Here is a 27,074-nt window from a genome sequence, read left to right as displayed (position 1 = left end):
TTCTTTGGAGAGCCAATCTGATCATCCTGAAGCAAAGGAGAATAAAACTTTCCTTGCGTTTCGTCAACAATGCCCTCCATTACAAATTCCTCTCACCAATTAAATTTTTCATTGAGAAATATAGAAGAAGTTTCGTCCCGTATATGATTGGTATGCTAAATAAGTTGCTAGATAAGTTGCTAAATAGTTGGTATGCAACTAGCTAGTTGAATTTGACAACACTGTTCATCCGTACAATCTGTTGATTCCTGAAGAAACCTTTCAAAGAAAGCTACACTTTCTTAAGCAGATTGAAACAAACAAAACTAGCTAGTTGAATTTGACAAAACACTGTTCATCCGTACAATCTGTTGATTCCTGAAGAAACCTTTTAAGTAAAGCTACACTTTCTTAAACATATTGAAATAAACAAAACTACCTAATTGAATTTGACAGCACTGTTCATCCGTACAATCTGTTGATTCCTGAAGAAACCTTTTAAGTAAAGCTACACTTTCTTAAGCAGATTGAAATAAGCAAAACTAGCTAGTTGAATTTGACAACACTGTTCATCCGTACAATCTGTTGATTCCTGAAGAAACATTTTAAATAAAGCTACACTTTCTTAAGCAGATTGAAATAAGCAAAACTAGCTAGTTGAATTTGACAACACTGTTCATCCGTACAATCTGTTGACTCCTGAAGAAACATTTTAAGGAAAGATACGCTTTCTTAAGCAGATTCTAATAAACAAAATTATCTAGTTGAATTTGACAACACTGTTCATCCGTACAATCTGTTGATTCCTGAAGAAACCTTTCAAGGAAAGCTACACTTTCTTAAGCAGATGGAAATAAACAAAATTAACTAGTATAATTTGACAACACTGTTCGTCCGTTCAATCTGTTGATTCCTGAAGAAACCTTTTAAGGAAAGCTACACTTTCTTAAGCAGATTGAAATAAACAAAATTAGCTAGTAGAATTTGACAACACTGTTCAATTGTTGACTCCTGAAGAAACCTTTCAAAGAAAGCTACAATTTATTAAGCAGATTGAAATAAACAAAACTAGCTAGTTGAACTTGACAAAACACTGTTCAGCCGTACAATCTGTTGATTCCTGAAGAAACATTTTAAGTATAGATACGATTTCTTAAACAGATGGAAATAAGCAAAACTAGATAGTTGAATTTGACAGCACTGTTCATCCGTACAATCTGTTGACTCCTGAAGAAACATTTTAAGGAAAGCTACAATTTATTAAGCAGATTGACACAAGCAAAACTAGCTAGTTGAATTTGACAAAACACTGTTCATCCGTAAAATCTGTTGATTCCTGAAGAAACCTTTCAAGGAAAGCTACACTTTCTTAAGCAGATTGAAATAAACAAAACTAGCTAGTTGAATTTGACAACACTGTTCATCCGTACAATCTGTTGACTCCTGAAGAAACCTTTCAAAGAAAGCTACACTTTCTTAAGCAGATTGAAATAAGCAAAACTAGCTAGTTGAAAGTGACAACACTGTTCATCCGTACAATCTATTGATTCCTGAAGAAACCTTTTAAGGAAAGCTACACTTTCTTAAACAGATTGAAATAAGCAAAACTAGCTAGTTGAATTTGACAGCACTGTTCATCCGTACAATCTGTTGATTCCTGAAGAAACCTTTCAAAGAAAGCTACGCTTCCTTAAGCAGATTCGAATAAACAAAACTATCTAGTTGAATTTGACAACACTGTTCATTCGTACAATCTGTTGATTCCTGAAGAAACCTTTCAAGGAAAGCTACACTTTCTTAAGCAGATGGAAATAAACAAAATTAACTAGTATAATTTGACAACACTGTTCGTCCGTTCAATCTGTTGATTCCTGAAGAAACCTTTTAAGGAAAGCTACACTTTCTTAAGCAGATTGAAATAAACAAAATTAGCTAGTAGAATTTGACAACACTGTTCAATTGTTGATTCCTAAAGAAAGCTTTCAAGGAAAGCTACACTTTCTTAAGCAAATTGAAATAAACAAATTAGCTAGTAGAATTTGACAACACTGTTCAATTGTTGATTCCTGAAGAAATCCTTCAAGGAAAGCTACACTTTCTTAAGCAAATTGACATAAACAAAATTAGCTTGTAGAATTTGACAACACTGTTCATCCGTACAATCTATTGATTCCTGAAGAAACCTTTCAAGGAAAGCTGCACTTTCTTAAGCAGATTGAAATAAACAAAACTATAGCTAACTTAATTTGACAATACTGTTCATCCGTACAATCTGTTGATTCCTGAAGAAACCTTTCAAGGAAAGCTATACTTTCTTAAGCAGATTGAAATAAACAATATTAGTTAGTAGAATTTTAAAACGCTGTTCATCCGTACAATCTGTTTATTCCTGAAGAAACCTTTCAAGGAAAGCTACACTTGCTTTAATAGATTGAAATAAACGAAACTAGCTAGTGGGATTTGACAACACTGTTCATCCGTACAATCTGTTGATTCCTGAAAAAAACTTTCAAGGAAAGCTACACTTTCTTGAGCAGATTGAAATAAACAAAATTAGCTAGTAGAATTTGACAACACGGTTCATCCTTACAATCTGTTGATGTTTTGGCCCCCACCATTACTAAAACCTGTATAACTGCGTATAGAGATCTTTTGTATCAAAACTGATTATCCGATTTTTTTTTTTTTTAATACACATGGTTGGCTAAGTTTTGACTTTACCAATTAAGGCAATCAAAATTTATTTTAGTTACCTTGGTACTTTAAAGTTCCTACCCATATTTTGATTCCTGATTAATACAAAAAAAAAAAAATATAGATTGTAATTTAATTTGAGCGTCACTATTTGCCCTCCTTATCCATGTTATGAATCCATATACTTCCTAATTTAAGTTTAAATGCATTTATCTCAACGTCTAATTGATCAATGGCCAACGGGAAGCAGGTAGCTCTTTGGAAATGATTAAATTTTTAAAAAAATCAGGTTTTTCAACTAAAAGTAAGGAGCAACATTAAAACTTAAAGCGAACAGAAATTATTACATATACGAGAGGTTTGCCCCTTCGTCAATACTTCGCTCTTTACGGTAAAGTTCGAATTTTGTTCCAATTCTTTAAGAATGACCCCCGAATCACAAAGGCTGTTTAATTAGAATAAATAGCTCTTTTGAAAGTAATAAAAAAAACTTTAGCGTAAAGAGCGAATTATTGATGAGGGAACGAACCCCCTCATATACGTAATAGTTTCTGTTCGAATTAAGTTTTAATGTTGCTCCTTACTTTCAGTTGAAAAAACATGTTTTTTAGTATAATTTCTGATCTTTTTTTTAAATAATGCTGGGAAATCTGGCGTCCTCTTCATGGAAAATTCCCTTCCCCCATGAAAAATTCCTCCATGGAAACATCCTCCGACTTAACCCCTCCTCCCCCCACAAGAAAAAATCCTCCCTGAAAACGTCTGTATACTTCCCAATAACCTATATTATATGTAAACAATGGGCAAACTTCACAACTTGCAGCCCAACCCCCGAGGATTGTGGGGGATCAAGTCATCCTCAAAGACATGGTTATTAGATTATTTACTATGCTGAACAAAATGGCTATCTCAAAATTTTGATCGGATGACTTGGGGAAAAAATGAGCGCGGGAGAGGATCTAGTTGCCCTCCAATTTTTCGGTCACTTTAAAAGGGCATTATAACTTTTAATTTCCGTTCGAATAAGCCCTTTCGCAGTATTCTAGGACGACTGGGTCGATGCGATCACTCCCCGGGGGAAAAAACACGCATCCATGATCTTTCTTCTGGCAAAAAATTCAAATTTCCACATTTTTGCAAATATGAGCTTGAAACCTCTACTGTAGGGTTTTCTAATACGCTGAATCTCATGGTGTGATTTTCATTAAGATTCTGTGACTTTTTCCCCCTTTTTTCGAAAATAAGGCAAATTTTTTCAGGCTTGTAAGTTTTGATGGGTAAGACTATCTTTGTGAGACTTATATTTGAAATCTGCATAGAAATCCAATCCTTCTAATGGTATCAAAATTTCGTTTTTAGAGTTTTGGTTACTATTAATCCGGTCGCTCCTTACTCACAGTTCGTTACCACGAACTGTTTGAAAAGTTATACTATGGCTTCTACGTTTGTTACAACATTAAGCAGCCTGAGATTGACTCACTGGGGCACACTCCCCTTTATCATTCAGAACTTCTTCGTCGATGACTTCTCAAGAAACATGATGCATCAAGTCATTTTCCGACTAGCTAATGTGAGGCGTCCAACCTCATTTTTACTACCTCACATCATATGTGGTTGAACTATACTCAAGATTTGGTTTCCTTCTATCCGGAGTATGCATCTAAGCAATTTATTTATCTTGGAGAATCGTGGGAGTAAGAATAGTTGTAAATTTATTTCCTCTACAAGGATGTGTGTATGCATAATTTTATGTATTCTTTTTTATTCTATTCTATATATTTTATATGTTCTATATATTCTTTTCTGTTTAATGATGTGTATTCTAAAGGTTAATTCTATTGATGCAAATGTTGCGTGGCCATTCTTTATACATGTTATAATTTTTACTGAATCGTCCTGGTGTATGGCACGCTAAACTTGAAATCTTTTGTCCATGAGGACAGAAGTCCTGGTGCTGCTGGTTATTGGTGCTGCAGTCCTGGTGCTGCACGGTACTGTCCGTGAGAACAGAAGTCCTGGTGCTGCAGTCCTGGTGCTGCACGGTACTTTCCGTGAGGACAGAAGTCCTGGTTCTGCTGGTTATTGGTGCTGCAGCCCTGGTGCTGTACGGTACTGTCCGTGAGGACAGAAGTCCTGGTTCTGCTGGTTATTTGGTTTGGACGGGGGGTCAGTGGAGTGACGCTGTAAACTCAGCCAGAGTCGACCCAGCTCTAAATGGGTACCTGGAGAAATATGGGGAAAGTCAACAGGAGGGGTGGACAAAAGCACAGAACGGTTGGCTCCCAACAGCCCATTCCACTTCCTGGCTGAAGGGCTATAAAAGTGGGAACAGAACCACCCGTAGGGACTGTAAAGTTCAGTTCCGTATTCTTACCGTTTACTTTATCCTGGCGAAGATTTTATTTTTTGGAATAATAAAATAATAATTATTTTTTTTTACCTAAAAATTATTATTAATATAATTATATGAATAATAAAATATTATAATAATAATAATAATAATATGTATTTTTTTACCAGCCTCTTCACCCACACGTCTCTAAAATCCCCCTCTCCCTCCAAACAATTGGAGAATTTTGTCCCTTCCCTACTTGCCTAATTATTGTGCATAGTATCACCCATCACTTGTCAGTATTATGAATTCTTAATTAAATAAAAGTTTCTTTTACTTTTGCCTTTACTCGAAGGAAAACTCCTGAAAATGTTGTAGACTTTGTTTTCCAGAAAATCGCCAGCCTCTGCCCGGATCTTTCTTTCTTGAGAATTTTATATATAACTGGTGACGATATGAGCAGTAAATATATATCAAAGGATACTGAAATCGACAAATTCAAGCACAAATGCATTATGTCAAGGTAAGCTTCATAATTTCCGATTTTTAAACAGCTATTATAGGCACCACAATATTTTAGGGGAAAAACAGTATCTAAGAAAGGGCAAATTAAGTTTTCAAACGAGAGAACGTAGAACCAGCAAAAAAACGAGGTTTAGTCTCTTCATTTTCTTAGTATTTATTTTGGCTTTGTCGTTTTTTTTTTTGTTTTTTTTGTGTGTGTTTTTTTTTACAAATGGGCTAAGATACTGTATCGGTTTAGTCAAAAAAAAAAAAAGTAATAATAATAATACGCACACTGTCAAAATGTTATGTTCCCATTGACTCATGGTGGAGCTGTGGGTCAGAGCCTGGTAGAAAAGGTGTTTTGTGTAGAAACTTGTATGGCGTTGTAGAACTTCGTGCAGCATGGTAGAGCGTGATAGACGATGGCAGGAAATACTAGAAACCTATTCAATATGCCAAAGGTGGTACTTTTAGCTGCACTGATATAGAAAACAATATTCGTTCACTGGCATGGTGCACCGAACCTAAAACTCTTTTCTCCGCCCCCTTTCTTGTAAAGATAAAAGACTCTTCTGATCCGTTAATGGTGCAAAGGGCATTGAATCAATTTTTCAGTTGCTGGTCTTTTTTTACAGGGTCAGATAGGGTGTGTGTTGCCCAACCTTAGGGCAGCAGGAATCGAACTTCAGGCACCAAATTTCCAAGCAGATCACCAATTCACTGTTCTACCACAGCCCCCTCCTCCCTTTGTACACATGTACTATAATGAAATCCTATCTTTTAATATGTCTATTATTTACGTTTCTAGTTGGCGTACGCAATTCTCTCGTATTGACACTTATATAAGAGCGAAATATTCCTAAGAGCGTATATCTTGGGATTTATTTAATTATTCTACAGGTAAATAATAGTTATTCTATAACTATGGGATCTATATTTAGTATATATAGAAATTGAGATATGGAGAAAAATAGGCTCTATAGTTTCAGGGTTGAAAATCTAACAGCAGAAAATATGCGGAATGTTTAGCTTGGTTTGATATATAAAGGGGGGAGATGGTTAAGTCTTACGGAAAAAAAAGAAAAATCATGCAAATGTACAATTCGCTCCGGTGCTTACTTGCTCCGACGTTTGGTCCTGTTAAAATGGGCCATGTCATTTCGACAGGAATTTAACATTTTTTTTCTTCGTTTTATTACAAAAAAGAAGAAAACCAGTGATTCATCTTTTTATATCTTGTGAAGTACTCGCGAGGGCTGATGAACCGAGCTACCACCTAAGTGAAGTGAGCACCTTTGCAAGGACCTGCAAAAACACCTGCAAAACGTGTCTTTCGAAAAAAAAAAAGAGCTCTATAAATTGTTTGTCTTTTATACATAAATTTATATAACAATTATATATATATATATATATATATATATATATATATATATATATATATATATATATATATATATATATATATATATATATATATATATATATATATATATATATATATATATATATATATATATATATATATATATATATATATATATATATATATATATATATATATATATATATATATATATATATATATATATATATATATATATATATATATATATATATATATATATATATATATATATATATATATATATATATATATATATATATATATATATATATATATATATATATATATATATATATATATATATATATATATATATACTATCTTTATAAGTGAGTAATAATTGTGTATGTATGTTCTCGATAACGACTCCCTATTTTTTCGCGAAAATTGGTATCTTGGGATATTCTCGCATATAAAAACGATCTAGATAGGCCAGAAGTATGAGATATATCGTTAAGAGCCTTAATTTTGGTTTTTGCAAATGACGTCATGTACTATGTTATTACATCATATAAGAATTTCTTATGACATCATATATAGCATATATAAGATTGTTGAGTTTCCAATGAAACAGCTATTTATATAATAGAATGCCTGTTGAAAGGCTCAACAAATGAAAATTTGCAGTTGCAGTTACTATAAATGATGATTCTTTAGAACCAACACCTGAACTATTAAACGTGATAAGATGTGAAATCTGACAACCTGGACCATCAATTGCGACAACACCAATACGGACAGCTAAAGCAAAGGCCGTTGCTAAATTGTCTGAAGTAATCAAAATCCAAAAACGTATCAAAAATGAAAATGAAGAGCAAAGACACGGGCGGTTAGAAGATGTGCAGAAATGACAATTAGAGCGTGTTAAAAATGAAAATGAAGGGCAAATACATATGCGGTTAGATGACATACGACACCGAACAAGTGATGGAGTCAAAAATAAAAATGAAGCGCAGCGAATCAATGAACATCAACCTGGATAATGAGAATCAAAACGAGTCAAAATTAAATATAATAGACATGATGATTGGGTTTGGTATTTTGACATGGCTAATGTCATGAATGCCTACCATACCTTTCTTGAAAAAACAAAAGTTCGACGATATGTATTTCATAATGACGAAAGATAAGCCGAGGTGTAACGAAGCAAACAAATTGAAAAAAGAATAGCAATGATGATTGGGTTTTGATTTTGATATGGATAAGGTCATCAATACCTACCATACCTTTGAAAATAAAAAATATGGACTGGATAAATCTTTGGATGAAAAATAAGTTTATTTCCCACCACCTGAACAATTAAAATATTCAAAGGTTCGGGATTTTGACATGGATAAGGTCATCAATGCCTACCATATCTTTGTTAAAAAAATCAAAGGTTTGACGATATGTATTTCATAATGACGAAAGATAAGCCGAGGTGTAACGAAGCAAACAAATTGAAAATGATAGCGATGATGATTGGGTTTTGGATTTTGACATGGATAAGGTCATCAATACCTACCATACCTTTGAAAATCAAGAATAGGGACAGGATAAATCGTTGGAAGAAAAAGAAGTTTTTGTCCCACCACCTGAACAATTAAAATAAACAAAGGTGTGGCGATATGTCTTTCATAATGACAAAATACAAGCCGAGGTAAAAGTTAAAGGTCCAATAAAAAAAAAATTAATTTTACAAAGCCATCACTTCTAATTTAAGGTCCATTTGGACATCATGACGTCAAGAAAAGGCTCAAATTGTATGCGTTTAGAAGACAAGCGACAGTGAGAATCTATATATAGAAGTCTGCCGCGTGCCACATACCTTTGTTAAAAAAACAAAGGTTCGGCGATACGCATTTCATAATGACGAAAGATAAGCCGAGGTGTAACGAAACAAACAAATTGAAAATGATAGCGATAATGATTGGGTTTCAGATTTTGACATAGATAAGGTCATCAATATCTAACATACTTTTGAAAATCAAATATATGGACTGGATAAATCGTTGGAAGAAAAAAATTCTTGTTCCATCAACTGAACAATTAAAAGTAACAAAAGGTTCGGCGATACGTCTTTCATAATGACAAAAGACAAGTCAAGGCTAAAGAAGCAGTTACTGTCCCACCACCTGAACAATTAAAAGAAACAAAGGTGGTCCTCAATGCCTTCCATACCTTTGAAAATCAAAAACCTGGACTAGATAAATCGTTTGAAGAAAAAGATGTTATTTTTCCCGCCACCTGAACAATTGAAAGAAACAAAGGTTCGGCAATTTGACAAAAGAGGAGCCGAGGCAAAAGTTAAAGGTCCAAAAAAACATAATTTTACAAAGGCACCACCTCTAATTTAAGGTCCATTTGGACGTCATGACATCATAGGCAGCAAAATAGTGCTGCCTAAGTAAAGAACCATGTTGGCAAAATGTATTATTTATTTATTTTTTTTTTTTTTCAAACCAGGGCACTTCGTATCGAAGGAGTTGTTGTAGAAACTTCGAAAAGGGCTCATTTGATTGGAAATTGAAGTGGCTAGTGCCCTTTTTAATAGCCAAAAGTGATTGGAAGGCAACTAACAACCCCTCCACACCCACCATTTCCCCTAACACATCCAATCAAAATTTTGAGATAGCCACTTTGTTCGGCGTAGTTGATTTCCAGATAGAAAATATGTTTTTGAGGAGGACAACCCTCAGGGCAGAGGTTTTAAGCTATGCCCTGGGGGCATATAAGAACGATGTTGGCACAATGTACTATTTATTATATTTTCCTTTAGACCAGGGCACTTCGTATTGAAGAAGTTGTCGTAGAAACTTCGAAAAGGGCTCATTCAATTGGAAATTGGAGTGGCTCGTGCCCTTTTTTATAGTCGAAAGTGATTGGAAGGCAGCTAACACAATCCTTCCACGCACACCATTTCCTGAAACATATTCAATCAAAATTTTGAGATAGCCATTTTGTTCAGCGTAGTTGATTTCCAAATTGAAATTACTTTTTTGAGGAGGACACTCCCCCACAGCCCTTAGGGCAAGGGTTGTAAGTTATGCCCTTGGGGCATATAAGGTTTTTTTTATAGAAAGTGTTGTCGCAGAAACTCAAACCGAGCAGAAATTAACATAAGTTAGGCGCAAAACCCCTATGCCTTCCCAAGGCCAGAACAAAATTTGCACTTTACTGGAAAATATAAATGTTTTTACTTTTATAACCTTAATAAATCAAATAATATTAACATTTTGATTACTAAATATCAGTATATGTATATTAAACTGAAAATGCACATTCATTTGTATTTTTCAGTAAAGTGCAAATTTTGTTCTGGGTTTGGGAAGGCATAGGGGTTTTGCACCCAACTTATGTTAATTTCTGATCGTTTTGAGTTTGACTCGGTTATTTACTGTAATTTCTGCTCGTTTTGGGTTTCATTTTTTTATCGATACTGATTTGTGGTACTTTCACGCTTGGTAGATTATTTGATTTTATTTTTGCTCATTTTTTGTTTAATGGAGTTCTTTACTTTTCTTTGAAAAACTTATTCTGTGGAAAAAGTTTTTAAAATTAATCTACTATTAAAAAAGGCACCAGCCCTTTCAATTTCCAATTGAATGAGCCCTTTTGAAGTTTCTACGACAACGCTTTCAGTAAAAACCTCATCTGCCCCCAGTGCATACGAGCTCTGAAGCTCGTAACTTACAACCCTTGCTCTGAACTGCGGTGGGGGGAGGGGTTGTCATCCTTAAAGACCAGGTTTCCAAACCTTTCAACCACATTAACAAAAGTGCGGTATAAAAAAGGTGACTGGTTTTGTGTAAGGATAAGGTGGGCGTGAGCAGAGAACTATTTACGTTATGTGACTTTCGAGTAATAAAAAGGGCAGTGTCTCTTCCAATTTCCAATTGATTAAGCTCCACGCTCAGTTTCTATGTCAATTATTGCGATAAGATCCTCACATGCCCCCAGGGCATAACTTATAATCCTTGCCCTGAGGGATATGGGGGAGTGTCCTCCTCAAAAATATATTTTCTATGTGGAAATAAACTATGCTGAACAAAATGGCTATCTCAATATTTTTATTGGATGTGTTTGGGGGACTGATGGGCGTGGGGCGGGCTAGTTGCCCTCCAATCATTTTCGACTATTAAAAAGGGCACTAGCCCTTTGATTTCCAACCGAATGAATTTTTTTGAAGTTTCTACGACAACGCCTTCTTAATAAACCTTATGTGCCCCCAGGGCATAACTTAAAACCCTTGCCCTGAGGGCTGTGGGGGAGAGTCCTCCTCAAAACATATTTTCTATCTGGAAATCAACTACGCTGAACAAAATGTCTATCTCAAAATTTTGATTAGATCTGTTTTGGGAAATGATGGGTGTGGGGGGGGGGGCTAGTTGCCCTCCAATCACTTTTAACTATGGAAAAGGGTACAAGCCCTTTGAATTTCCAATCGAATGAGCTTTTTTTGAAGTTTCTACGACAATGCCTTCTATAAAAACATTATATGCCCCCTGGGCATAACTTAAAACCCTTGCCCCGAGGGTTGTTGGGGATTGTCCTTCTCAAAAACATATTTTCTATCTGGAAATCAACTACGCTAAACAAAATGGCTATCTCAAAATTTTGATTGGATGTGTTTGGGGAAATGATGGGCGTGGGGGGGAAGGGGGCTAGTTGCCCTCCAATTTTTTTCGACTATTAAAAAGGGAACTAGCCCTTTGAATTTTAAATCGAATGAGCCTTTTTTGAAGTTTCTACGACAACGCCTTCTATAAAGACCTTATATGCTCTCAGGGCATAACTTAAAACCCTTGCCCTGAGGGTTGCGGGGGAGTGTCCTCCTCAAAAATATATTTTATACATGGAAATCAACTACGCTGAACAAAATGACTATCACAAAATTTTGATTGGCTGTGTTTGGGGGAATGATGGGCGGGGGGGGGGGGCGAGTTGCCCTCCAATCACTTTCGACTATTAAAAAGGGTAATAGCCCTACGAATTTTCAATCGAATGAGCCTGTTATGAAGTTTCTACGAAAACGCCATTAGTGAAAACCTTATACGCCCCCAAGTTATAACTCATAACTCTTGTCCAGTGGGTCATGGGGGAGCTTCCCTATCAAACACACTTTTTTTATATAGAAACTAACTGCACTGGGAAAAACGATTATATCAAAATTTTTATTGGATGTGTTGCGATAGAAAAATTAGTATTTGAATAAAACGTATTCTTATTAATCAAAAACAAAACCCAGCTTTCTCAATAAATCAGATATGAATGGCATGGGTTTATTTCCCTATTTCTTATTTCTTGCATTTGAACCGGAAGCCGTAATTTCTCTAATATACATATTAATCGAATTGTATTTTAATGCTGATATTCAATATCTTTGAATTATTTCATTTAATTTAATCAATTAAAAGTTACGAGGAATTAAGAATTATTGAACTAGAAATACTGACGTCTCAGAGCTTTGTTTCCGCGGCGCAATTAGATCTTGCTTAAGAGATACGAATTCTTATAGGCTAGCAGGGGTTAGAAACTCTTTCTAAGCTGGGGCGATGACAACTTTTGGTTCTTTCAGGGATGAAAAAGCGTGGCCTCTTCTTTCCAGGTATTTAGAGATCAGATTCTTTTAGGAACATTTAACCTGGGGACTTACGAACTAATTATCTATTGCTGGACTAGATTCAGACATATAAATAAAGCAAACATAGATAAAAAGACAATAGATTTATTGAGCTTAAATGCTTAATTGCAAAGGAACAGGTTACTTGTATGACAATAACGGTGACCAAAATAATTTCGTACTAATCGTTTCAGATCTGACTTCATATTAAAATTAAAAAACACATTTACCCCACTCCCAAACGCAGTTCTCTTGTCCTGCGCTGTAAGGACTACCGGCCATTGGCCCAAGAGGACCAAGGATGTAAATCTTTCGTCCAATGAATTCTTTAAGATTTTTTTAGATGATTCAGGCGTTCACACGATTTTTTGCCATTTAAACTTCCTTAGAAATATCGTACTTAGCATTTTTCTTGCTACTAATTATGTTAGCGAAATTCGAACGACTAGCGCCGTTGTCTGACTGAAGCTAGAAATGCAATTTCTCTTTTTGCTGATTAAGAATTTAGACTCTTGGAAGCGGTATTTGAGCTCAATTAGGGGCCGTTTAATTTCTGCCCGAATCATCTTTAGAAGGAAAGAATCTTGTATTTTAAATATATGGTATTCTACTGTTGGTGCATATCACCCTTCCCATGAAATAACGACGTCCCGTCATTAGTGACTGCTCATCAGGATTGCTTAAAATTTTTTCAATTATTTTTCTTATTTTATTCTAAATCCCTATCTAAATTTCATCTACCGGACAAGGAGTATTTATGGTTCTAGGTTGGCTACTATACTAAAGATTTTTTTTTCTATATCTAACATTGATTACTTTTACATTTCCAACAAAGTTGGGACTATTCTATTTCTATATTAGTTTTTTTTTTATTTTGCTGTCTATATGATTTAATAAATACTATCTAAACTAAGTTAAATGAATAATATGATATTAGTACACCTAATTTTACTTGTGGTACATATATAAATGATTTATAACATACAATATTGGGTTCATCATATTCACTGATGACCTTAAAACACTTTCACTATTGGGATGTTTGAATTGTCAAAGCTATTAGGAAGTGACACATGTAGCTTCACATCTATTCATCACCTTTCGTGTCCTTAGTGTACTACACCCTTCTGTTGTAAATTACTGTCCTTCACTCCTTTTGTCCTGGCAAAAATTTCGAAGCACTTACGTTATGGTTTCTTCGTGGAACAGTTCGAGTCTAGTTGTCTTTACACGACAAGTTTTTCCTAATAGTCAGCTGGGAAATGACCGTTAAATATTATCCTGATAGTCAACTGGGAAATGATTCTTCCCACTACAGGTGTTGGTGTTTTTCTTCTCAGCATATCATTTTTAGGATTTTTTGAGGCACATAGAGAATGTATTCTCGCTTAAAATTGTTCATTTGTGCCTTTTGAAACGGGTTATCGTCATACTATGGTGATTCTTTTAATATATTGTCTTTAAATTCAACTTCAAACATCTTCAAATATCATTTAACTTTAACTATCGTTAAATATCGTGTGCTGATCGATGGGGTTCTCAGGGTTAAAGTTCAAATTGTCTTTAATTTCTGCTTCAAGTATCTTCAGATGTCTTTAAGTGTCATTTAACTTCAAATATCGTTTAATATCGTTTAGCTTCAAATATCATCACTATACTGTAAAACTATTCTGGGGTCCATAGTGAGTATCAACAGCGATATTTACGTATTTATATCTTTTATTGACCTATGGGTTTCTCAGTGTTTATGCAATTATACAGTTCGTTAAAACACTTGATATTGAGGTTCAAATATAGTTTTACCTGATACATAATATGGTTCATAGTCGAAGAAACGACGATCGAAGGTAACTGTTGTTTTCGTAGACGAAGCTGGGATGGAACTTGCCTGAAGTTATGGTGAGTACTCTTCGCTGGTTGAGATGTGATGAAAATAGATGCTACTGGGTCGTATCTGTACTGGGCAGCTTATTGTAATACTCAATAACCAATTTGCCATTTACTTCCTGTAATAAAAATAACGCGGCAGAATCACAAGTTCTTTGAAGTAAATACACATACAATAATTCACGCATTAATTGGGTACATTGATTTCTACGCTATGAGACAGAATTAAATAAATACACTAATATTAGTACTCACAATGAAAATTTAAAAATTTAAAATAGAGATGTCTTCAAATTTGTTTTGAGAACAGAAATATCAATATTAAATAAACATAATTTACCCTACATTATTAAGTTTGAGGTCTGACTTTTACGATATTTTTTCATGTCTGCATTGTTTACGCAAGTCCGTACTGTTTAAGAAACGCATGTGCAGCGTCATAACCACACGGTTTTACGCAAACAGTACTACAATGAGGGAACAAGACATAGCAAGGACGATTGGAGAACTCTCTACCCACTAGTTTTCTGATGTCTTCCCTATTTCTTGGCTTAGACGTTCTCATATGGCTCCGGGTTTAACGGCTGAAATGCAGAGGTGTTCTTCTTTGTTTCCCCGTGTTCTTCTCTTGGATTTTCCGTAATTACAAGTCAACATTGGTGCCTCATGTTCATCTTTCGAAAGAGGTAATTAGATGCAGGGTTCCAAGCTTGCCCGTGCAGATTCCACTTAATGCTTTGCAAAAACTAAAAGCATAATGAAGAACTGACGCCAATATCTTTTTAGAAGGCTAGTGTTTGAGCAAATCCTTCAAAACTAAATAAATAAATAGTATACTAAGTCTTATTAGAATCCGTTAAGCGAGAAACACCTTCAAATTAATAGGGAATTTCTTCTGAGTTTTACTTAGTCGCCATTGTACATACACAGGGTTTCAATCTATGTATCTTAACCGATCAAATGGTTTATAAATTTTCCATATTATTATTGAGATATAATTTCACATCCGCCGTGAAATTCTACATATAAACGTACCAATAGGTTGTTTGGTTATAGTTACCAATAGTTGGCTATTGGTACATATATTACTCGAGTAAGAAGCACATGTGTAGGCCTATAATTATTATAATCTGCACTAAGATAAAGTATTTTAAATAATTAGACGCTTCTGTACTGGTAATATCTTGTTTTGGATACTATCCATCTTAATTAGGGCACGGGTTTTTTCGGGTTTGTCGAATTTTTCATGGAAAATCCGAGGAAGACCTGAGTCAGTATAGGTAAGATATAACGTGACTGACTTACGAAAATATGTTACAAAAATTAGAGTACAAGATATGTCGTAGATAAACCAATGAAATTAAAGAATGTTTTTGTCACAGAACTATAGAACAGTGATCTCTCTGTTATTGTATACGTCATAGATATAAACTAATGAAATTAAATTTTTCGCCAAGGAGCTAAAGACATTAATACCTCTGTTTCTCTTTGAAAGTAATGTTTAACACAGAGCTGTAGGACAGCGTACGTCATAGATATAATATAATGAAATTAAAACGCTTTTATCTTTTCTCTTTTTTTTTCGCCTCGGAGCTATAAGAAAGTAAACTCTCTTTCTCTTTCAATACATTCTGATTCAAAAAACGAAAACTTAACTAGCTCAATGAAGTTTCTATTTAACCTTTAAGTATTGTTTTGACTGTCCCTGATTGGCATAAAAATACTAATTTGTTACACTTGAAGGACTGAGAAATATCCCTTCCTACGGCCGTTTAAAAAAAAAACTACAAAAAACAATCATGGGCCTTGATTTCATCCCCAGGCTTCCCACAAGACGTGGTCCAACGCCAGTTGTCGTTTTCAGTAGACCACTAACTTCCTACCATTAGTTATTTTCTGTTTCAACCTTTCTATTATCCTTTGAAAGGGCATAGGAATAACACTAACGAAAATAAGACATCTAAAACTTAATCAAATCCTTAGTAACAAAGACTAATTTAGTCTAAGGTGCGGAAAGTATAGCAATCAAGGATGCTTGTTGTAACAAAACATTTAACGTATATTTAATTAAACTGAAGTTCTAAGGCATGTCTTATGTCTAGCTACAAAAATAAAACCTACATACGCCCATACTCTCTTGCTCTTAAATAAATAGAACAACATAAAAAGAAAATTGAAATTTTCAAATAAACAGTTTTTATGAACAATTGACATACTTATGAAGACCTTTCTTAAGTGTCTTGAATATTATCTGTTTATAAAAAAAGCAATAAGTAAAGGCTGATATTTGCCATCATTACAAATAACCCATAAAATTAATAAGCACAAATAATGTGGATATTTATCCACTAGGGGACCTAACGTGTGCGAGGGGAGTCGACCCCAGCAATACAAATGACACTCCACCCAAAAAAAATATATTCATGTATTTTTAATTATTCTTTGCAAACAAGCATGAACACTGGCTTGTTTTACATCTACATCGCTCTAAGGCAGCCATGGTTCAAAATTCAAATTTTCTTGTTCACTCATTTTGAGGAGCTACTTCAGAATTTGAATTTTTTTCTATCACCATTATTCAGATGAAGGTGATCTGTGTAAGTAAAGGTGACCCTTTTAAGACCTATCCCCCTGCCTCCATTTTCTGTGATTAACGGTTTCTTTCGCCGAATTTCTCGCCTTATGCAGAGTTCCAGTCACAGCTGGGTAACAACTCTTCTTTTTTTTGCTTACTTCGGGGACTTTTGCTAAGCGTCCTATGAGGTGTGCTTATGCCGCTGCCACCAATGTTCGTAGGGCTAGCTACCGCTGGCACCATTTATTGGGGTGTATGTGTGGGGTCACCATTTTCAAAGGCAAAAAAGAACACATAAAGATTGCTATGCCACTTACTCGAATGACACAAAAAGATTGCTATGCCCCTTACTCGAATGACGCAACAAGATTGCTAAGCCACTTACTCGAATGGCGCAAAAAGATTGCTATGCCACTTACTCGAATGGGAGAACCCCTTGTCGGCCCTAATGTTAGCGAGATTCCCGCTCTTACCCCAATGGTTCTGCAAATATCGGGTTTGGTACTACCATATTAATAGTATACCCTGTCCCAGGGTATGATAACGCGATCGAGTGGTCGAATGGCCACTTTCTAAAGCCAAATGTACCCGCCTTGGGTTACGGCAAGAAAATTTCTACTCTCTCCTTGGAGGTAATAATCCTCCCTGTCAATATAATAATGACGGTGCCTTGTAGCTCTATTCCTACCCTGCCTGGGTTACGGAAAATACTACACAGCTTGTAGAAAATACCTTACTTGTACTCTTCCAAACGGGTCAAAAATTTAATTAAATAAACGAAAATAGCTCATTTATTTGAAAGTAAAAGAAACGGGGGTGGAATATAAGAGACCCCATATGCTACTATTATGCCTAAGATTCTTTTGTTTCTACCAACGTTTCATCGGTCCAGCTAGATTTTGTTTTTCTTCACGTATTATCTTTTATTTAATTCTTTCAATTCACGGTACAAATAATTTATTATTTAGTAATATACGGCACTACTACATTGCATTTATTACTAACACTAAAAAAACTACTAATTATACACTTGCTTCTACTTGTTAAAAACTGAATAATATTTTTTTTTCATTTTACAATTCTTCATTGAGCCTTTTCTCCATTTTTTCTATTGTACCCAACTCTTTGAGGGGATACAAATTTATTTCTAATAGCCAAAGTTCAAGCAAAGCTGCTTGAAGTTTTTCTTTTTCGAGCGCCGCTAAAAGCGAAGTCCATTTACCTCCCTCTTTTGACAAAGCCATTTCTGTTTCAATATACAATATTTCAATATTTTTTTTTTTGCGTTTATATCAACTTAAAATAAATTTATTATTTTACTTAACCTATTTTGGGGGACTCTTATTATCTCCTATGAGGTATAAGGGGTTTTCTTTCATAGCCTTGTGGTTATAGGCCTAATCAATTTACTTACACGTCTGTATCTCTCCAACAATTAAATTCAAATTACAAAGTTTAAATAGCCCAACTAGTTCGCAGTTTTCCTCCAATTTCCGACACGCGCCATTTGTACCGATGAAAAAAATATTGAAGATAATATTTGTCATGGTTTGTGATAGGAAAATTAGTACTTGAATCTAACGTATTCTTATTAATCAAAAACAAAACCCGGCTTTCTCAATAAATCAGATATGAATGGCATAGGTTTACTTCCCAATTTCTTATTTTTTACACTTGAACCGGATGTCGTAATTCGTCTAATATACATATTAATCGAATTGTATTTTAATGCTGATATTGAATATCTTTGAATTATTTCATTTAATTTAATCAATTAAAAGTTACAAGGAATTAAGAATTATTGAACTAGAAATACTGACGTCTCAGAGCTTTGTTTCCGCGGCGCAATTAGATCTTACTTAAGAGATACGAATTCTTATAGGCGAGCAGGGGTTAGAAACTCTTTCTAAGCTGTGGCGATGACAACTGTTGGTGCTTGTAGGGATGAAAAAGTGTGGCCTCTTCTTCTCGGGCTATCTGGAGATCAGATTCCTTTGGGAGCATTTAACTTGGAGACTTACGAACTAGTTATCTATTATTGGACTAGACGCAGACATATAAATGAAATAAACACATATAAAAAGACAATAGATTTATTGAACTTACATGCTTAATTGCACAGGAACGGGCAACTTCTGCGACAGTAAAAGTGTCCGAAAAAATTTTGTACTAATCGTTTCAGCGCTGATTTCCCATTCAAATTAAAAAACACATTTACCCCACTCCCAAACGCGGTTCTTTTTTCCTGCGCTGTAAGGAATGCCCGCCATTGGCCCAAGAGGGCCAAGGATGTAAATCTCGTCCAATGAATTCTTTAAGATTTGTTTAGATGATTCAGGCGTTCACACGATTTTTTGCCATTTAAACTTCCTTAGAAATATCGTACTTAGCATTTTTCTTGCTACTAATTATGTTAGCGAAATTCGAACGACTAGCGCCGTTGTCTGACTGAAGCTAGAAATGCAATTTCTCTTTTTGCTGATTAAGAATTTAGACTCTTGGAAGCGGTATTTGAACTCAATTAGGGGACGTTTAATTTCTGCCCGAATCATCTTTAGAAGGAAAGAATCTTGTATTTTAAATATATGGTATTCTACTGCTGGTGCATTTGGGGGAATGCTGGGCGTGGGGGGAGGCTAGTTGCCCTCCAATTACTTTCAATTATTAAAACGGGCTTGAGCAGTATCAGTGTCTAATCAAGTTAGCCTGTTTTGAAGTTTTTACAAAACCGGTATCTATAAAAAGTTAATAAGGCCCTAGGGCATAACTAACAACACTGGCCGCGGAGACTCTGAGGAAGTTTCCCTCTCAAAAACATATTTTTTATATAGAAATCAACTACGCTGAACAAAATTGCTATCTCAAAATTTTGATTGGATATGTTTGGGGGAATGATGGGCGTGGGGGGTGCTATATGCCTTCCAATCACTTTTGACTATAAAAAAGGGCACTAGGCCTTCGAATTTCCAATCGAATGAGCCTGTTTTGAAGTTTCTACGACAACACCTTCTATAAAAACCTTACATGCCCCCAGGGCATTACTTAAAACCCTTGCCCTGAGGTTTGTGGGGGAGTGTCCTCCTCAAAAAGATATTTTCTTTGTGGAAATCAACTACGCTGAACAAAATGGCTATCTCAAAATTTTGATTGGATGTGTTTGGGGGAATGATTGGTGTGGGGGGGGGGGAGCTAGTTGCCCTTCAATCACTTTCGACTATTAAAAAGGGCACTAGCCACCCTAATTTCCAATCGAATGAGCGCTTTTCGAAGTTTTTACGACAACTCCTTCGATACGAAGTGCCTGTCGAAGAAAGAAGAAAAAAAATCACATTGTGGCCACATCGTTCTTTACTTAGGCAGCGCTAGCGCGCTGCCTATGAAAGTGATTGGAGAGCGACTAACGCCCCTCTCATGCCCATCATTTTCCCAAACACATCCAACCAAAATTTTGAGATATCCATTTTGTTCAAAGTAGTTGAAAGTTCTGGAAATTAGGTCTTCTAGGATGACAAACCCATCAGAGCCCTCAATGCAAGGACTTTAACTTACGCCCTGGAGGCCTATAAGGTTTATATAGAAAGTTGTTGTTACAAAAAGGGCTCATTTGATTTGAAATTGCCCTTTTTAATAGGTGAAAGTGAGTGGAGAGTAATTAACCCCCCTCTCACGCCCACCATTCCCCCAAAAGCATTCAATCAAAGTTTAGAGATAACCTATTTTGTTCAATGTAGTTGAAAGTTCTGAAAATTATGTAGATAAGGATAACAAACCCCCCAGAGCCCCAAGGTCAAATGTTTTAAGTTATTCCCGGGCGGTATATAAGGTTTTTATAGAAAAAGTTGTCGTAAAACTTCAAATAGGGCTCATTTAATAGGACATTGAGAAGGCTAGTGCCCTCTGTAATAGTTGGAAGTGATTGAAGGGTAACTACCCCCCCCCTTCTCACGCCCACCATTCCTCGAAACACATCCAATCAAAATTTTCAGATGGCCATGTCAACGTAGTAGAAAGTTATGGAAATTAGGTCTTTGAGAATGACAACCCCCCAGCCCTCAGGGCAAGGGTTGTAAGTTATGCCTTGGGGGCCTATAAGGTTTTTATCGATAGTGTTGTCGTAGAAACTTCAGAAGGGCTCATTTGATTGGAGATTGAAAGGACTAATGCCATTTTTAATAGTTGAAAGTGATTGGAGAGCGACTAACGCCTCTCTCACGCCCACCATTTCCCCAAACACATCCAATCAAAATTTTGAGATAGCCATTTTGTTTAACGTAGTTTAAATTTCTGGAAATTAGGTCTCTTAGAGAATGACAGCCACTCTAACAGCCCTTAGGATAAGGGTTGTAATTTATGCCCTGGGGGCGTATAAGGTGTTTATAGAAAGCGTTGTCGTTTTAAAAAGGGTTCATTCGATTTGAAATCGAAATGCCTATTGCCCTTTTTAATAATCGAAAGTAATTGGAAAGCTTGACATATTTATAGTAAAGATCGATGTGGGTATAATGTATTGTTGTTTTGTTGTTGTTGTTTTTTAGACCAGGGCACTTCACATCGAAGGAGTTGTCGTCGGAACTTCGAGAAGGGCTCATTCGATTGAAAATAGAAAGGGCTGATGCCCTTTTTATTAGAAGGCAACTAATCCCCGTCCCACCCCCGCCCACCCAATTGCCCATTATATTTAAAAACTAAATGTTGCCTTAAGATTAAATCAAAATGCACTGTGTTAATGCTAATTCCCTATAAGACATCTCAGCAGTATCCCAAGAATGACTGAGGGTCTTATGTTCAAACTTTCGGGGCTACTTCTGTTCTTAAAATTTAACCAAATCAAAATAGCGTAAGTGTATCCAAGCTATCAAAGAAAGTAAACAGATTTTTTGCTAATGGTATCAACTTTTCCATTTCAGGTCAACTAGAGGAGGTATGAAACTAAATTAAACATTACAATTTGTGTCCAGATTTTTAAAAGGGTGTATGTTGTTAAAAATAGCTGAAAATTTTTCTCCAGCATACAAATAGCAGGGCAAAATACAAAGTCTTAAAAAAACGAAAAGATTAAAAGTATTATTTTTTTTCCCTGAAAAGACTATGTCAATATAAAACAAACAGAAATTAATTAAAAAAACTTCTTCCGCAAAATAAGTTTTTCAAAGAAAAATAAAGAACCCCATTAAACAAAAAATGAGCAAAAATAAAATCAAATAATCTACCAAGCGTGAAACTACCACAAATCAGCATCGATTAATAAATGAAACCCAAAACGAACAGAAATTACAATAAATAACCGAGTCAGACTCAAAACGAGAAGAAATTAACATAAGTTGGGCTCAAAACCCCTATGCCTTCCCTAGGCCAGAACAAAATTTGCACTTGATTTTTTTCATTTTCACACAAAAACTAACATCGGCATACTCAAACGACTCTTAAATAAAAATTGCGCAATAAAAATGGCTGAAACTTCAATGTGTTGCTGTTTAAAGATGCACAACTACATTCACTGACTTTTATTGACGAGTTTTGCCGTCTTCACGTTGAGGTTGGAAACTTTTCAGACCACCCTCGTATATATATATATATATATATATATATATATATATATATATATATATATATATATATATATATATATATATATATATATATATATATATATATATATATATATATATATATATATATATATATATATATATATATATATATTACATATATGTGTGTGTGTGTATGTACACATATGATGAGTCTATGGAAGTCCCTATCAGTCCTTTTCAGTAAATCCGGTCTACTCTTTAGGTTTCGCAGTGGCGAATGTAATACTCTTATATCCACAAGCGTATTGGAAGAAGGAATCGATGTGAAAGCCTGCAATATCGTTATCAGATTTGACTTACCTTTGAATTTTAGAAGTTATATCCAGTCCAAAGGAAGAGCAAGAGCCAAAAACGGAGTATGCTATCTGATGCTACGGAAGGATCAGGATGTCAAACTTGACTTATACATCGAGTGTGAATGGGTGAGTCTTGCCTTCATAATTCAGCTTAAGCACCTTAAACTACGCCTGAAACATCTTCATCCACCCTGCAAAAGATATTGTAACTAATGCCAGATATAAGATAATATATTTATTTCGAGAAATTTCTATCACAAGCCCTGAAGGGCCGAATTTGAATTTCGAAGTCCATGAAAAAACAAATAAACAAGCAAATCATAACAAAAGCATAACAACTAAAAAAACTGGCAAACCATACCAAAACAAAAATATTGGAATGATATATCATTCCTTTGTCAGTTATATTAAAAACTGCAAAAACTCAACTAGTTAAAAAGATAAAAACTGATAACTAAAAAAAAATTAAATTATATATACATTAAAAAATGACTAAAAGCAACATAAAAAGGGGACAAGGAACAAAAAAAACGAAACGAACTGTTTCTTTTATCTTTAATGAAGGAGACAAAGGTTTTTTTCATATCTGGAGGTAGAGCAACGAATAGGATACAAGATAGGAATATGTTCAGAAACAGTCCGTGGCAAGCGGTATCTGGGCGGTGAGTTTCTTTGGGGGAAAGAGTTTTCCGTGCGGGGGTTTATTATTGCATTTTTTGCAAAACGGAGGAACAACGTAACTCTCCTGTGCTCAAGGGTTTCCAACCTAGGATTTTCTTAGAAGGACCAATTATGGTACCTTAGCTTCTTTAAAAATTATTTGGAGGGCTCTTTTTTGAATGGATTCGTTTTTTCCCGACTCTTCAGAAAATCTTCTTGTGGGAGAAAAAGAATTCTTCTGGGAGATACCAGGATGCCAAACCGGACTTCTGGTTATTTTGCCATATATCTTATATGATAACATTTCCAGATATCTTATATGGCAAACATAAGAAGGGAATACAAAAGGTTGTTCAATATGTAAAAGTTAGGTCGATAGTTCCCCTCAGAAGTTGGGGAAAACGTCTACAATAACACAAGAAAAGCGTAATGATGAAATTATGTTTCTACTTTGGTTGTGACATAACAGCAATGTTAGAATGTCCAACACCCTGCTAGACACCCCTGTCGGCTAGGATTAAGGCAGGTATTCCTAGCGGAAGCTACACCTGGAGAAGAAAACCTCTCTAATATCTGATATAGAAAAGAGAAGGCATGAGCATTAGTTTCCAAACGAGTCCTTATATAGCTCTGTATGATGTTGCGGTATCCTAATAGCAGCGCAGAAAAAAGGGACATATCAATGCTTTCCAAGTAAAAACGGCATTTATTGAGTTTTTAAAAGGGGGTTGAACACATTAAGTCAATGGTTTTTGACCATGGTGATTTTCAATTGTGCGGTGTATTTACAGTAAACCTTTACTGTTATAAGGAACCAATGGTTACCATTCTTTGGTCAGTATTAAATAACGTATTTTTTCTCACTAGTCAGTTTTTCATAAAGAAAGAAAAACGAGCAAAAATGGGTTTTTAAAGGCCAAATGAAAATACTGAAAAAACACAACAAAGCGAATGTTTCGAGAGGACAAACGCCTCTCTTCTTCAGCGTGAAACGAAATAATGTATCCAAGGAAAATACCGAAGAAAAAAAAAACAAGAAAGAACAAACGCGGAAAATCAATGTGAAAAGAACCAAAAAAACAAACAAAAAACCAAAAACTTAAAAGATGAATAAAATTCAATAAAAGCCAAAAATTAAAAGAATTAAAACCAAATACCTAACAACCATAAAAGCGAGCTATTCGCCAATATCCGCGATTAGCAGAAAATCCAAAAATATGAACTGCCATCGACGGATACTAGCAAACAACTGAGAAATAAAAGAAAAGAAAACATTTCATTCACTCAAAACAAAACGAACCAGCAATTAAATAAGTTGGAGAACTATGTCATCTGATTTTGGTTTTTAATTATTGCATTTCTTGCAGACACTCTTTGAAACCTAAGGGGTTGTTCACGTGTTTGATTATATGGCTGGGAAAGTGGTTCAAGGTTTATTTCTATATCTATTATTTACAGCTAGTATTCGTCGATGGCAGTTCATAATTTTTGGATTTTGTGCAAATCGCGAATATTGGCGAATAACTCGCTTTTATGGTTGTTAGGTATTTGGTTTTAATTCTTTTAATTTTTGGCTTTTATTGAATTTTATTGATCTTTTAAGTTTTTGGTTTTTTCTTTGTTATTTTGGTTGTTTTCACATTGACTTTCCGCGTTTGTTTTTTGTTTTTTTTTTCTTCGGCACTTTCCTTGGATACATTATTTCGTTTCGCGCTAAAGAATAGAGGCGTTTTTACTCTAGAAATATTCGCTTTGTTTTGTTTTTTAATTATTTTCATTTGGCCTTTAAAAACCCCATTTTGCTCGTTTTTCTTTCTTTATGTTATGTCAGGCCAATGTGGTTTAAGAAATTATCTTAGTCAGTTTTTTTAACGTGTTATAGAATGTGGGTACCTATGGACCGTGGTCCGTTTATACTCATTCGAATTTAACTGCGTGTTTTCTAACGTCGTAACGGCGCGTACAACGTTTTTCTAACGTTGATAACTCGTCTTTTTCTAAATGGTTGACACTCAGTGAAAACCATCAATGATAAGATAAAACGATCGATAGGGAAAGAGTATAAAATTAATTAGCATTTCATAAGAGCTTCTAGTTTAATTGGATTTTAATAAGTATAGAAATGAGCTTTTTTTTATTTATGACCTACTCTTCTTAGGTACGGTATTTTCGTCATTTTTTTTATATGAGGTTTCTTGCAGATATTGAAAACTTGCTACTCACTAAATAGCCGGAGTGAAAACAACTTAAATGGGATTTCTGGTTTTGCAGAGGAATATGCTCCGTTTGGCAAAGAAGGTCCTCGTATTAGTTGTACCGCTGCTGTTTCCAAAATCTACGGGTTAGTACCAAGAGTATAAATAACTTGTAAGAGTGGAAACTACCGCTAGTGATGACAAAAAGAAATTCACTAACGCCATCTAATTTGTGGCGTTTTTTGGCAGTTTTTAGTGTAATTATACGTAAAATTTGTTAATCCGAATAACTCACAAAATTAGCGTAATAACAGGTTTCCAATCTCAGTATTAAAAAAAATAATAAAAATAAATAAATAATGAAATTGGAAGAATATACGAAATAAAACTCCAAGTGCTAAATGGTGATAGTAAATATTTTTTTCAACACTAGCGCCAGTTTCTGGTGATCTTGCTTGTGATTGGTAGGTTATTTTTAGCTGACAAATTTTTTATCATTTTTCATTCTTTAGCGAAAACAATAAGAATTCCAAATAGGGATAGGTCCTTTTATTAGACAGTGGAACGAAAATATAAAACAAAGACTCTAAGTATTTCGATGACACAGTCGGTCATCATCATCAGTAGAGTTACTGTAACTCTACTGATGTAACTCTACTGATGATGATGACCGAATGTGTCATCAAAATATTTAGAGTCTTTTTTTATATTTTTGTTTCACTCTCTAATAAAAGGACCTATCCCTATTTGTAATTCTTATTGTTTTCGTCATAGAAAAGGCAGTGTGGTCATGGAGAATAATAGTAACATTCTCTAGTTAGTACCTGACACTGGGAAATCAGTAGGAAACCGCTATTAATTCTACCGTTGCTGTTTCATGAATTCGTGTCAACAGAATTTAAACAAAAAAAAACAAAAAATGAAAAGTCCGATTCGTGTTATCCTCAAAAAGTTTCTCTTCTAAAACTTTTGATAAAATTTTCTTGCCCCCTTAAGGGTTTTCGCTTTATTATTTTTTTTTTTTACGATTAATTTGGTATCGCTTCTGGACAATGGCCCAGTTCAATGACTGGCTCTCATTTTGATTCTGAAAAGGTCATGTCCTTATTAGTTTGTACACAAGTTCGAAGTAAATCCATTTTGATAGTCTTAGGACTATAGACTAGCTTTAGAATTTGTATCATAGCTTGAAATTCACCGTTGTATAGAGAGATATAATCGAATTTCCAGAATTCATATTATGTCTTATTTGATCTTAATTCCAAGTAATACTAAGGCATATTTCTTACAATTTAGGATTGTATATTACTCACTATTGGTATTATAGCTGGCGAGACCAAAATGCTACCTG

General features: G+C 34.9%; 1 protein-coding gene across 2 annotated transcripts in view; it reads left to right on the top strand.

Moving 5' to 3' along the window:
• Positions 1-27,074, top strand: part of Dcr-2 (Endoribonuclease Dcr-2) — a 247,146-nt gene that overhangs the window by 88,792 nt on the left and 131,280 nt on the right. For both annotated transcript variants that reach the window (XM_089101646.1, XM_089101647.1), the window contains exons 8-10: positions 5,398-5,528; positions 22,775-22,994; positions 25,730-25,869. In XM_089101646.1, coding sequence (XP_088957772.1) covers positions 5,398-5,528; positions 22,775-22,994; positions 25,730-25,869 — 491 coding nt within the window. The remainder of the gene's footprint in view (positions 1-5,397; positions 5,529-22,774; positions 22,995-25,729; positions 25,870-27,074) is intronic.

The sequence above is a fragment of the Artemia sp. Qi Xiang Cuo genome, chromosome 15 (assembly GCF_049724085.1).
Source record: "Artemia sp. Qi Xiang Cuo chromosome 15, ASM4972408v1, whole genome shotgun sequence".
In the NCBI taxonomy this organism is placed as follows: domain Eukaryota; kingdom Metazoa; phylum Arthropoda; class Branchiopoda; order Anostraca; family Artemiidae; genus Artemia; species Artemia sp. Qi Xiang Cuo.
Note: the sequence above shows the minus strand (reverse complement) of the source record. Positions and strands in the feature narration are given on the sequence as shown.